We start from the raw sequence: 13,935 nt of genomic DNA on the forward strand, positions 1-13,935 counted from the left end.
AGGAGAGGTCTGCCACGCCATGTGGTCACCTCCGGGGCAGGCGGGGATCGAACTCATGCAGAAGCGGCTTTAGATTCTCAGTACTGTGCTTTAACCCGCTACGCCACCAGGGAGGGCCTCAGGCTATTGTTTTTAATACTAGTGGTGAGTTTTATTTATTTTTTGGTTCCATGACTAGTTAAATTTTCATCTTTTCCAGTTTCTTAATCCCCTCAGAGAAATAAAATCTTAAATTTATTTTCTACTAATTTTCCTTTCAAGCTTATTAAATACTTACATTTTTATTGATGTGATATGTGGCGTATGTAAGAGATAAATGAATTAGCTTTTTTCCAATTGCTATGTAATGTGCTCAAGAACATCTATTAAAAAATCCATTTTCCTCCTCATTGCAATGCTGTATCCTGAACATATTTTACCATTTCAGAATTTGCTTTACTATGCTGACTCACTTGGGGAGTATATTTTTGCGTGTGAAGGGAGTGATTTAGGTTACTTTGAAATATTGGCTAATTATCAGAGCTAGATTATGTTTCTTTTGGATGCTTTCCTCATGCTCCCCTTAATGCTTTCCTCAGACATGGGAGATGAAGCACAGTCACCTCTGCAGCTGCACCAGCTCTTCTCTGGGCACCCTGTAAACTAATCACTGGCCCCAAACTGATGGGTTGCAGCTCGTATTAATGTCACTGACCATCCTTCCCTTTCAGATATTGGCATCCTTTAGGCGTACCAATAATTGTGATGTGCCTGCAGATTTGAGTTATCTTTGTCAAACCACGTCTCTCTCCCTTCAGCTTGGCAGAAAAACCTCTTTAAAATAGGAGGATATCAGAAATAGTCTTTCTATTGGATGATGTTCCACATATTCTGTAGGCTACTAGGTTATCACTTGCTTCATGTCTCTGTGTAAGTTTCACTTTGTTTTATGTAATGAAGTATTTCTCAGAAGTGGATCTAGAAGTCAAGTGTTTCACCTTAGTTTTTTGCTTGTTTATTTTTTCCTGTAGCCTGACTGGCAACCCTATTTACCCCAGAATGGGGACAACATCGAAGTTGCTTTCTCTTACTCATCAGTTTTATGGCCTTGGTCAGGCTACCTGGCCATTTCCATTTCTGTCACCAAGAAAGCGGCTTCCTGGGAAGGCATTGCACAGGGTCACGTCATGATCACTGTGGCTTCACCGGCAGAGCTAGAAGTAAGTGCATGTGGGGGTGGGGGCGGCTGGCTGTCTTGATCTTCCCTTGGCACTTTCCAGGACCAGAGGGCTGCTGTGGGTCTCAGGATGAAGGCAGCTGACAGACCCGCTGGGCTTGAAGAGAGTAGTGAGAAACTACCAGTGAGGAATGCTGCCACCCTTTCTATGGCCGAGAAATGGCAGCCAGATAATTCTGTATCAAATTTCAGGCTCAAAACAATTGCAGAGAACATGTATTCTCTAAATGGGAATGTTGGGTTAATCCTGTATCTAGTAGTTTTCAGGAATCTACTTCTTGATTTTACATTAAACTTTAAAGAAGAGTTTGGCGGGAAGAAATTGTGGAAAGTGAATTTTCCTTCTGATGTTAGTAGTTATTTGAAACTCTTGGGTTCAGAGTATTTGGATTGGGTTGATAACAGAAGCTACTTTTTTTTTTTTTTTTAAGTTCTCAAATCTGAACATACTGGGCAACTGAGCACTTAAAAAAAATTTTTTTTTTCCAGTCAAAAAATGGTGCAGAACAGACATCGACAGTGAAGCTTCCAGTTAAGGTGAAGATAATTCCGGCTCCTCCACGAAGCAAGAGGGTCCTGTGGGACCAGTACCACAACCTCCGCTACCCGCCTGGCTATTTCCCCAGGGACAATCTAAGGATGAAGAACGACCCTTTGGACTGGTAAGCAGCCGCCCACAGGATGCTCTTCAGCCCCAGCTTTTCCCAGCCTTGCTAGGGCCTCTGCGCCTCTGAGGAACAGACCTTGTCTGTAAGACATGGCAGGTGCTTGTTCTGCTTTAGGGTGCTCTGCTTTTCTCCTTTGAAGCTCTTGCAATAGTGCCCTAATGCTTTTCAGCTCTCCTCAATTGCCCCCTTCCCCTGACTTCTGTGGAGTCACTCAGCAAGTGCTCTCAGTCCTATCTCCAGAGCAGCTGCCCAGTGCTTACCCTGGACGGCTGCCTCCCGCTCCTACCCCATGCAAGCCGTCATCACTCTGCGTTGCAGCCCTTATTATCTTTAAAAACATAGATTTTGTTGCACTTTGGTAACCCTCTGCAGTGGCTTCTTAGGTGGACTTCATGGGGCCTACTTCCTGGTGTTTCCTGGTGTTTCCTGTTCAGCCCTCCACAGCATTTGGGCTGACTTGCTTTTGGCCCATTAGCCAAAGTCCTTTCTGTCTTAGTGTGAAGTAAATGAGTTTGGACTTGACCTGAAAGCACGTTCAGGGAGGGGGCTGGAAGCATGCATGGCACTTGTAAGGGAAGATTGTTCTTTATAATGGTGCCTCCAGAGCAGGTTGGAGGGGCTGAGACCAGAAGCAGATAGACAAGACATGGCGAGAGGTTATGGCCATGAGTTCTTATGGTTTCAGCCCTCCTGTGGAGGTGGACTCTGGAGGCCTGTAAGATGGGGGCTGACTGATGGTGTCATCCTGGGGTCCTGTGGTTTCTGTCCTGTGGTGTTATTGCTAGTAAAGATGGGTCATTTCAGGGCTGGGACCTTTTGTCTTTCAGGAATGGTGACCACATCCACACCAACTTCAGGGACATGTACCAACACTTGAGAAGCATGGGTTATTTTGTTGAGGTCCTCGGCTCCCCCTTCACCTGCTTTGATGCTAATCAATATGGTGAGCAGCCATGTGATGCTAGCTGAATATCCTGTTCACCATGCTTGGGGGTGGTGGTGAAATGATTTGATAGGCCTGGAATGACAGCGTGCAGAGGATGGGGGGCAAGGGCATCTGTGTCTTTGTATATAGACAGCAGGTGCAACCCTGATGCCTGCTGGCTGACAGGCTGAATTCTCACAGGGTACCGTTTTGTCCTTCAGGAACGTTGCTCATGGTGGACAGTGAAGAGGAGTACTTCCCAGAAGAGGTTGCCAAACTGAGGAGGGATGTGGACAATGGCCTTTCCCTCATTGTCTTCAGCGATTGGTACAACACTTCCGTTATGAGAAAAGTGAAGTTTTATGATGAAAACACAAGGTACTGAGGGAGCTGGTGTTTGGAGGAGAGATTTTCCATTTCGGGGATTGCAATCTATCCAGCAGATGACTCGGGCAGTGTTGGTGGCCTTTGCGGTTGTCAGGGGTGGGCCCAGAAGGCTTGGCCCCAGCTTCCCTCCTCCTGTAACAGAGGGGAGATGGCTGCTTGGAAAGCGTGTAAGATGCTCACTGATTCTAAGCACCATTCATGATTTTGTTGCCCTCCCTTGTTGGTCTTCGATAGCTGAGGTACGATTTCTGATAAGCTGTATCCCATCTCTGTCACTGGATAGAGCTTCTGTCCTCCCATCTCTATCACTGGCTCTGTCTGTGCACATTTAATATGCATAAAAGGAACTGTTATTTAAAGACAGCTTTCAGTAAATCCATTTATTGATCAAGGATTCCCAGCATATTAGGAACATACCACTCTTACATAAGTGTATTTTGAATTTGCCCATAAGATCTTTGACTTGAACTTTATTAGCTTCATTCTCTTACCGTTCACTGACTGTCTGGAGGTCTAGGCCCAGTTTATGCATGTCATGAAATAAATTTACTTTTGAGTTACTTTGCACACTGGTTGAACAGATTGAACTTAGTCAAACTACATTCATATTGAGTAGTACCTATAGCCAGTTAGTTTCAATTAAAGGCTTAGAGTGGAGGCCCAGGATTCTGACAGGCGACAATTACCTTTGCCATGAGAGGTTGAATTGTTGTATGGGTTTCAGGACCCTTCCTTCTTGGTGTCTCCTAATTGCTCACAGGCAGTGGTGGATGCCGGACACTGGAGGCGCTAACATCCCAGCTCTGAACGAACTGCTGTCTGTGTGGAACATGGGGTTCAGCGATGGCCTATATGAGGGGGACTTCACCTTGGCAAATCATGATAGTAAGGTTTTGTGTTGGTTTTGTTATGGAACACATTGTCCCAAGAGATGGAATAATAATATGTCTTTGAAGTCTGTGTCAGAGACAGAGAATGAAGTGACTCCTAAATAAGGTTGGGTCTGGGAAACAGCTGTTCAGTGTCTTCTAAAGGACGTCTGAAACTGGGGGTTAGCTTCTGTCCTTGGGCTTAGAGTCTTAAAATGAAAATATTACATATAAGCATTCCTCATTCCAGTGCCATTTGCAAGGCTTATCCTGTATGTTCCCAAGTAGGAAGTACCTCATAGGTTCCTGATTATTCATAAAATTTTATGAAATAACTTCATATGTCCCATTTAAAAAGTCTCCCTGTAGATGACTTTTTGGTAACTGGTTTCTTGGGCTTTATTACTACTCAGTTTGCCCAGGCTGACTTGTGTTGTCCCAGGTCTCTGCCAGCTCTGACTTCTGCCATCTCTTCAGGAGTCTTACATCAAAAGCGATAGTTAACTCGCACTTTAGAGGTAATTATAGTTTGTGCGGCCAGTCTCTAGCAGCAGCTCTTCTTACAATATTTAAAACAATTTTAGAAAATTCATAATGTCTGACAAGCATTTCAGGTAAATGAGAAGCTCCTGATGGAAGTTTTTACTGTTTCTATGTTCTTGTAACTTGGAACAACTGTTTTCTAGTGTATTATGCATCAGGGTGCAGCATCGCTAAGTTTCCAGAAGATGGCATAGTGATAACACAGACCTTCAAAGACCAAGGTAAGGAATGCTGCTCATGTGCTTGTGGGCGCCCCCCCGCCCTTTTTTAAAGTAACTATCTCTGCATATAATTCATGTGCCATACATAACCTTTATTCCTTTAAAATGTGACGTTGTTTTATAATTGCTGTTATCAACCTCCAGAATGCCTTTATGGCCCTTGAACGAAATCTTGTACACATTAACAGTATTTTTTTTTTTTTAATTTATTACAAGATTATTTGTATGTTATTCTTTAGGCAAGACTTCTGAGCAGTGGCTCTGGGCAGTGCAAAGAAAAACATTTTTTTTCTGACAACACAATATGTGATATTGTGACTGACCACCACAAATTAAATGGACTTTCTGACATGGGAGGGGCTTTATGAATATTTGTAGATTTTTTCACTGCCTTCAAAGTTGTCTCAAATTTTTGTTAATGTTTATGAATTAACTATGCTTCTATGATTGCTACAGTACTAAAATATTGACCATATTTTGAAGTTCTTAACTGTGTAAAAGTAAAAATACTAATTACGGAGTCATCGTCTGAAATTTTTGAAGAATTTACAGGAAAAAAAGGTCTTCCTTTTCAGTATTGCTTCTGTAACTACAGAACCACCCTGAAGGCAAATGAGGACAGTGCCCCTGGATTTTGTACCCCTGACTCTGTGCTGAGGTCTGAGCAACAGTGTGGGCAGGAGGAAGCCCCCCACCCTCACCCCACCCCTACCCACTTCCCACCTCTGCCCACCTCCCATTTCCTGAGATGGGGGTTGTCGGTCTGCTTGGTGAGGGGCAGGGGCCAGGCGCTCCAGACCTGAGGTTTGCCTGTGGGTCTCTCCGTGAGTCCCACACCCAGCGTGACAGGCTCACAGACCGACCGGGTGCATTTATTTCCTTGTGCAAACTGTATGGTGTATTTCTGAATGGAAATACACCATTGTTAAGTTTGCTGTTTTCTGTACTTGACAGTTGGAACAGTTTCAGTAGTTGAATTAGACAAAAAGGCAGGATTTCTCGCTGGTTTATTGGCACTTGCAGCACAGAATTTATTCTCATGTCAGCTGAAAGGGGCTTTTGCATGAAGGCAAGTCAGTCACTGGACAGGCCTTGTGTCCTCCCAGAGCCTCTGCTCCCTGTGCCATCCCATGAGGAGCTGCCAGGCGGGGAGAAGGCCACGGCACGGTGAGCTCAGGCTCACACAGGCCTGCCCTTGGCCCCAGGCTCCGCAGAGTACTGCTTCTAACAACTGCTTTTGATCAGCACTACCCAGGTTTGCCAGTTCCAGTGTTTATATTTTAACACCAAAATGTCTTCGCCATCAGTTGGTTACTTCTAGTCTCTTGGGGCGGGTGGTTCTGGGTGGATAGGGTGAAGATCCCTGTTCTCCCTGTCATCTTCCTGTCTAGCAGTTGCTTGCTTCACTGGCAGAGGGGAACCGAGGTAGAGGTAAGCGCGCATGCGTCAGCCTGGTGTTTGCTGGCTAGGACCTTGCCTTTGTTTTTAAGGGTCTTTTTTATTTCCATAGGCCTTACATTGAGTAGTCTTTTGGTACAGAATTGGGCTTTGTAAACCTGGGTTGTGCTGATCAGAAATAGTTGAGAAGCAATTCTCTGTGGAGCCTGGGGCCAGGGGCAAGGCCGTGCAAGCCTGTGCTTCACCGAACCGTGGCCTTCTCCCCGCCTGGCAGCTCCTCATGGGATGGCACAGGGAGCAGAAGATGCTCTGTTATTTGGAGCCACAGATTCTGAGATGTTAAACTCGCAGACTTAGATGTTATAGCAGACATTTTAGATGGTTCCTGAGCAAGGCTTGTCGGCCCTCGGGCTGGGGACAGCACTTGCTTGGGGCCGGACTGTCATGTGTTCCATTTGCAGTTGCTGCCCCGGGCATTGGTATGTTTCACTTCTTGATTCATTAAACACTGAGTTGTGTCATTTGTTTGGGTGCAGATAACAAGAGTCTGATGTCAAAACATTTGTACCTGAGTCGAATGTAACAACTACCTTAAATCTAAATTTAAACCATATTTATGGTATGGGCATATGTTTTAAAGTTGATTATGTTTGTCGTAGGTTTTGACAATGTGAAGTGAAACCTTCATGTCAGTGTACTGTCTTCATAGAGGTGCTTGGGTATCTAACAGGAGCCGCCTAACTGGTGACCCCAGCATATGTACTCAAAAGACATAGCCTTTAAGCATCATTAGAAGGAGCAAAAAATGGAGAAGGGACCTCCCTTTGGGATTGTAAAAAGTCTGTGGTACCATTTCAAGTGAAAGTAGCAATGGAGATGGAAATAAACACACACGTGTATGTTTGTCATTTTCATGTGCTAAAAGTTTGCGTGTTTGAGAAAATGAGATTTTGCGTGGTGTGCTGGCCACGTGGATTGAGTGTGAAGGTGAGTAACAGCTGGGAAATCACTGATCCGTGGCTAGAATCCTTAATGCTGTTTTGTTGTGTTGCTTCAGGGTTGGAAGTTCTAAAGCAAGAAACAGCAGTGGTTGAAAATGTCCCCATTTTGGGGCTTTATCAGATCCCCGCTGAGGGTGGAGGCCGAATTGTGCTGTATGGAGACTCCAACTGCCTGGATGACAGCCACCGGCAGAAAGGTAAGGGGCAGCTCTGCATCCCACATTCAGGCTTTGGCTGCTTGTCCCTGAAGAGGCAACGGGAAGGTGCTTCAGATGCCAGGTTCCTGCTCGTGGGGCCTGAGAGGTTCCAGCGCTTTGTACTGGGAATTCTGGACCTGGTTTCAAGTCTGGACGCTGATGAGCAAAGCAGGACTAGTTCCCAGCAACACCACCTTCCCTGGCATGGCTGTTGCCCTGAGACCTGAGGATGCCAGGCCTGCTGTCCTTCAGTGGAGAGCCCTGTGGCCCCATTACTTTGGGCTTGCCCTGGCCATCCCCTGCAGTCTGAGGTCACTGGCTGCCTGTGGCCACCCCTCCTACCTGGCCCTTTCAGACTTGTGCTGCTGTGAACCTCTGGGTACTTTTGGTACATCACTGAGTATGTCGGGAAGTGGGGGAGTAGTCACTCCTCTTTCTCACAGATTCTCAACCTCTCCTCCAAAATGGGGAATTTTGAACTTGGACATTGATCACTTATTTTTCTTGGTTCGTAAAGTGAGATTTACGAGTTTCCACATTTGTGCCTGGAAAGATGATACAAGGCAAAGGCCTAGAGTCCAGTCTTCTCATAGGCCACGGGGAGGGGTGGGTAACTGGAGAGAGGAGCCAGCAGGCATGCTGGGGTGTGTGTGTCCCCGATCTGATGGAGTGGAAGCTGACCCAGTTCTAGCATTTTACATAAATCCTTAAAATGTGATTGGTCTTCTTCAAAATCAGAAGTAAGGCTAAAGTTACAGTTGAAAAAAGGTGAGTGTTTATTCCATAGAGATTTCTTTTAAAACTTGAAGTCTTCTGTTGAGAGTCTTTATTAAAAATTTAAGCGCCCGAGAGGACTGCCCTGATCCTGGTGTTTCTTATGGCAGCATCAGGATCTTTCAGGGGCTGTAAGCACTTGGCCACAAGTGCTCTTTAGTGAGAGCAAAGTACTTACCGGTGTTTCCTCTTCATGAATTGTGCACAGTCCGATTAACGGGCTGGGGCAGAGCCGCCCTGGGGCAGTGATGGCAGTAGAGAGGAGGCACACCGACTGTCCCAGCCTGTGCTTTTATGGGGACTGCTGAGCACAAGTCCCTGGGTGCCAGGGGTCGACCCTCCAAAGTAACCGACCACCTTGTGCTTTTGTACTTTATGGTTGGAAAGTACAAAGGATGAATGTTTGATTTCTACAGAGGTTTCTTTCCAGCTGCCAGATCCTCTGGTAGAGAGCCTGGGGTGCTGGGGATGGGGCTGCTGACCTAAAGGGCATCTCTAGTCAGCCTGTACTTTTGTGTTGCCCTCGGCCCACCTCCCTTTAGAGACCCTGCTCTGGTGTTGGTACCGGGGGAGGGAGGTCCTCTCTCCTGCCTGCTGCCCCTTTACTCTAAGTTCTTAATTCCATGAGTGTCACTTGGTCTCCCTGTCCCTGGGTAGACTGGTAGTCTTCACTAGGGGTCCAGTTTTGATCCAGCTTAGGGTTTAGTGTTCTTGATCCTTGACCCTCTTGTCCTGGCACAACCAGCTTATGTCTTGCTGGAGATCAGCTCTGGTGAACAGGGTTGAGGAGAGGAACCAAAAGAACTTGTAAATAAAGAACTGACAGACATAAACTAGAGTTTAAGAGAAGCAGGATCCAGGGGACACAAGATCTCTCATTCCAAACTCGGGCTTGCCGAGTGTCTGGTGCAACTGATATTTATTGAAACAAGCCATCCCCCTCCCCTCCTTGTTAGTTACTACACAATGAATCTTTCTCTTAGTGTCTAACCTTGTCTGGCCACATTCACCACCAAGGTCCTGCATTATTAGGTATATTCTATTCCCTTTTTTTTTTAAGATTTATTTATGCATACAGAACTGGGGTACAGAACAGAGGTGCAGGGGCGGTGAGAGTATTCACCAGAGACAGATTGGGGAGCAGAACAGGCTGATCAACGAAGCACACTGCTGAGGGGAGCAGTGGGCGGGTCAGGAGAGGTCTGCCGTGCCATGGGATCACCTCCAGTGCAGGAATCAAACTCCCGCTGCAGTGAATGAGGCTAGCTTGCAGTGTTGTGTCCTGACCCATTGCACCACCAGGGAGGGCCTCTACTCCCTTTTAACCCTGCCTGTTTTCAGGCTTAGTTTTGCTGACCCAAGAAGGACATTGTAGTCTGGACACAGCCAGTCTTCCAGCCCAGGCTGACCAGTCTTCCAGTCATGACTCTGACATTTCTCCCTGTCCCCGTGCCTTACACCTTAAGTGTCTCCAGAAGTGTCTGTCTTTCTGGCTCTTGTAATCTGGTACTGATTGTGGAGAATGCATGTTTCTCAAGGGTGGGGATTTACTTTGAACTAAAGTGTCATTTCCTGTTCCCCACCCACATTTTGGGCACTATTTTCCTGGAGAGATTTCTTTAAAAAAAAAAAGGTGGAATACTTAAAATGTTGCATATTGATCTCACAGATTGCTTTTGGCTTCTGGACGCTCTGCTTCAGTACACTTCATATGGGGTGACACCTCCCAGCCTCAGTCACTCTGGGAATCGGCAGCGTCCTCCCAGTGGCGTGGGCTCTGTGACGCCAGAGAGGATGGAAGGTGAGGAGGCCTGGGGCACTCCTGTGGGTGGGGGATCAAGCCTGAGGTGCTGCTTGGGAAACCACAAGCCTCCAGAGACTGAGCCGGGCAGCACTGCCTCCCGTGGCTTTCTGCATGACTGCAGTGGGGCGTCCTCTGGAGTGAAGGGGCAGGTGCTGGGGCCTCCTGTGAGCCAGCTGTCCCACTTGGCGCTTACTGAGCCACTCTGGTCTTTAACAAGAGTAGCCCGTGCTCGCTGGGTACCGGGCACTGAGTCCTCAGAAGGCTGTGGAAGTGAGTTATTCATCCCCATCACAGATGGGAGAGATTCGGTAGCTGCTCAGGTTGGCGGGGCCCAAAGAGTGGTGCTGGTGCCAGGCGCTGTGTCTCCACTGACAGAACTAGAAAGTTCTGAGCTGTCCGTGGAAGTGTGTTCTGAGCAACAGTTGTAATTCTGAATTGTCCAGTAAACAGATTAGAGAAGTTTAAAGAAACTTGTGAAATTCACTTAAAGGTCTTAATTCATTTAAATAATGTACTTTTGGCCCCGTTCACCACAGTATTACACTCACACCAGGTCAGTTGCTCACTGTCCATATGAGGCTAGTGCTCATGGAGTGCTATGGAACTGGATGTCACAGTTTTAAGAAATAAGAGCTGGGTTTTGAAAATGCAGGGGTTTTTTTTGCTAGAGAATTAAATAATTTAGGAAAGGAAGTTTTGCATGTGGTATCTACTCAGGTAAAGCCTTGTGCACATAGTGATGGTCAGGCAGGGGATGGCAGCCACTGCAGTGTGCCATGGTGGACGCGTGGCTGCCAGCCTGAGTGCACGTCACCTCGTGGGCAGCAGCCCAGCTCCTGCCTCGGGCACACATGAACAGTGCCTAGTGGCCATCAGCCCGAGAGCGCGTGACTCATAAAGCTTCGTTTTCCCTTGCTTTGCCGCATGATGGTTTCCTGCTGCCGACGCTGCCATCCAGGGAACCACCTGCACCGATACTCTAAGGTCCTGGAGGCCCGTTTGGGAGGCCCAGAGCCAAGGGCCCTTCCCGCCTGCCCACATTTGTCATGGGCCAAGCCACAGCCGTTAAATGAGACAGCTCCCAGGTCAGTGTCTCCCTGTGCCTGTCAACTTCTTCTACAGGGTTCATGATACGTTACTTTTAATAAGAGGGGAATTTTATAGAGATCATTACCAAATCATGAAGTCTTCTAACTTCTCATTTCGTGGTGGTTATTTAAATGAGTGAGCCCCATGTTGATCTTGAGATCACGTTATCTGGTGGGGTCCTGTGTACATCGTCTCTGGGTAATTAAGAGCTTTATTAGGTTTGGTTGATTCGTGCTTACAAAGCTCTGGTCGCAGCTTTTTAAACACAAATCAACCAAACCTAACAAAGCTCTAATTACCCAGAGACGATGTGCACAGGACCCCACCAACCAGTACTGCTTCTCTGAAAGCTCTGACTGCTTGGTGAAGACTTTGGGAGTTTAGGGCTTCTATTTGTGGTGTTGATTCTGGAACACAGACAGGTTATAGCTGAGGGATGGGACTGCTACAGTGGACCTGGGCTCTGGCATAGCCTGGCCCTGGCGTGTGTCTGTGCCCTGCCCCACCTAAGTGCTGTTCCTGAGGAACTGTCCTCACACCATCTGCGCACCCTGGCTGCGTGTTGGCGTCGTCTCCATCAGCTGCTGACTTGACGTCAGTCTCACTGTTTCCTTTCAGAACAGGCTTGTCCTGCCCTGCTGTTTCTCTTGGGCAGAGCAGCCAGCCCAGCAGGTGTTCTCTGCTTGGTCTCCAGATAGCCACTTTTGCTTTTCTCTTTAGCATTCCTTGCCTCAGTGGGATAGGCTCCCTCGAGAAGAATGGGGGCTTTCCTGATCTGGGGGCTAGGGGAGCAGTGGGAGTAGTCCTCCCACACCGTCTCCTCTAAAGGGTGCTGCAGAACCAGACTGCTCACGGGCAGGCGTGCCCAGCACTGCTCAGGCATGGGCTCCTGTTAAGGGCTGCCGCTGGCCACTCTTCCTCTCGGTGACAGGCTGCCACGCTGCTACTCTGTTTGGGTCTCAGCTGTACAGGTGTGGGTATGACGGGGCAGGGCTAAGGCCATGCCATGAGTCGTAAAGGGCGGTGCCTTCAGGGGCCTCCCAGCTTCTCTCTGTCTGCTGGCACAACTAGAAAGCGCTCAGCACACGGTCATTTTAGATATGTTCATTGGAAAACAGTAGAACTGTAGAATTTCAGCAATTTTCTTCCTGAAACTTTAATTAGTAGGTAATTTTCTGTTCCTGTGAACATCCCATTATTTAGAAATTCCTGATAAGCTCCCATTTTTATATCTCAACTTATTTATAGCCCTCCTTTATCCTAGCATTCGGACTAGACTTCCGTTGCAGCTGTGGCCAGCATTTCATACTGTGGACAGTCAGGGTTGGCTGAAGTTCCAGCATCTCAGTTACTCTCTATGGTGCTGGTCAGGACTCTGAGAGGCAGCTAACAAGGTCCTTGGTATCTGCATGGCTACATATAAAAGAATTCCTCAAGTAGCGCCTGCTTATCAAAAATACTGATTGTATAGCTCCAGAAATTGATTCTCATAACACACTCAGCAAATTCTTCTTAATACATGGACCAGCTTTATTCCACATTTCACATCTTGTTAAACTTATTCTTAGTCCTCAAAGATCCAGACATTATTCAGAATCTTCTCAAAGAGGTTTGGCAGCAGTGTTCGCCTCTAGAGTTCCAGAAGGGCCCCCTGTAGTGCCGCGTCTCTCCGTAGAGACTCACTGTCCTGGGGGCTTTTGGGGGTAGCAGGTGTCCAAGCTCATTAGCTGCATAGGTCCAGAGTGTTGGGGCCTTCTCCCACAGTGACACTGATGCACTGTTACTGACATGCGGTCACCAGTCATTGAACTCCAGGACAGGGTGGGGCCCACTGAGGGGTCAGCATAGCTTGTTCTTTCAGCTACTGGGCCCACAGGCTTCTGTGCCATTGATGCCATGACCTGATAGTCTAACCTTCAAGCTCATTAAACTTGCTGTGTAAAGTCACAGCACGTAGGCGAGAACAGACCATCCTCGCTGACATTTCCAAGCAGTTGCCCAGCTGGAAGTCACAGTCGTCATTTATCTCTTTCCTGCACAGAAAGCTTCTTCACAGACTTCTCAAGTTGCCTGGCTTCCTGTTGACCTTTTCCCTGGTTGTTGATAGACCTGAACTTCTTTGCTTTCACTTGACCAAAGAAAGAGACAGACCAACAGTCTGCAAGTGAATAAAGAGCAGATGAACAGGGAGTTGCATACTTGCACACATATTTTATTCCTTTCTCCAACAATCGCAGACTGCCCTGGGCTCAGGGCTTGATTCAGGCAGCTCTCCATATCCCTTCTACTGTTAGCAGCGTATCAGCTATTTCTGTTCTTGGGGTGTGAGTGGTATGGGCCTGAACTGGCTCTCGGGGTCTGGGATGCTGAGTGCTCCCAGCATGATGAGCAGTACATTCCACAAAGCCTGCGATTTCCTTTCTTGTTATTCTGGCCAAGCAGGGAGGCAGACACGTGTCCCCAGGATCTGCCTCACGATCCTTGTGTGCTTTGTCTCCCTCCTGCCAGTGGCGTCCTGCAGACATCAACGGCTCCTGGCTCCGGCACAGTGTGACTGCGTCTGCTCTGTTGGTTTGCAGGCCTCAGAACATGGTTCTGTGCCCTGGACCCCATATGCTGTCCCCTGTCCACCCACCACCTTCCCCTCCTGTGTCTGCGGTCTCAATATGAGGTTTTCTTTCCTGCTTCTTGGTGACATTCCTACTGGCGCAATGCTGACACACCACGGGACGCCCCCGTAATGTCGCGCGCTCACGCAGGGACCTGACTTGGACGTTCCTGCCCCTTGGTCTGGATGCGCAGGTGCACTTAGGCGGCTTCCAGCGGGATTAGCATTTCACTTG

At 47.6% G+C, this 13,935-nt stretch overlaps 1 protein-coding gene across 1 annotated transcript in view; it reads left to right on the plus strand.

Moving 5' to 3' along the window:
• The window catches only part of MBTPS1 (membrane-bound transcription factor peptidase, site 1), a 53,508-nt gene that overhangs the window by 37,723 nt on the left and 1,850 nt on the right, over positions 1-13,935 (plus strand). Inside the window, exons 13-21 of the mRNA XM_004690339.2 lie at positions 1,011-1,199; positions 1,706-1,878; positions 2,712-2,827; positions 3,031-3,187; positions 3,957-4,081; positions 4,752-4,829; positions 7,285-7,425; positions 9,869-10,000; positions 10,962-11,088. Coding sequence (XP_004690396.1) covers positions 1,011-1,199; positions 1,706-1,878; positions 2,712-2,827; positions 3,031-3,187; positions 3,957-4,081; positions 4,752-4,829; positions 7,285-7,425; positions 9,869-10,000; positions 10,962-11,088 — 1,238 coding nt within the window. The remainder of the gene's footprint in view (positions 1-1,010; positions 1,200-1,705; positions 1,879-2,711; positions 2,828-3,030; positions 3,188-3,956; positions 4,082-4,751; positions 4,830-7,284; positions 7,426-9,868; positions 10,001-10,961; positions 11,089-13,935) is intronic.

This window comes from Condylura cristata, unplaced genomic scaffold (genome assembly GCF_000260355.1).
Source record: "Condylura cristata isolate star-nosed mole 26May11 unplaced genomic scaffold, ConCri1.0 scaffold00028, whole genome shotgun sequence".
In the NCBI taxonomy this organism is placed as follows: Eukaryota; Metazoa; Chordata; class Mammalia; order Eulipotyphla; family Talpidae; genus Condylura; species Condylura cristata.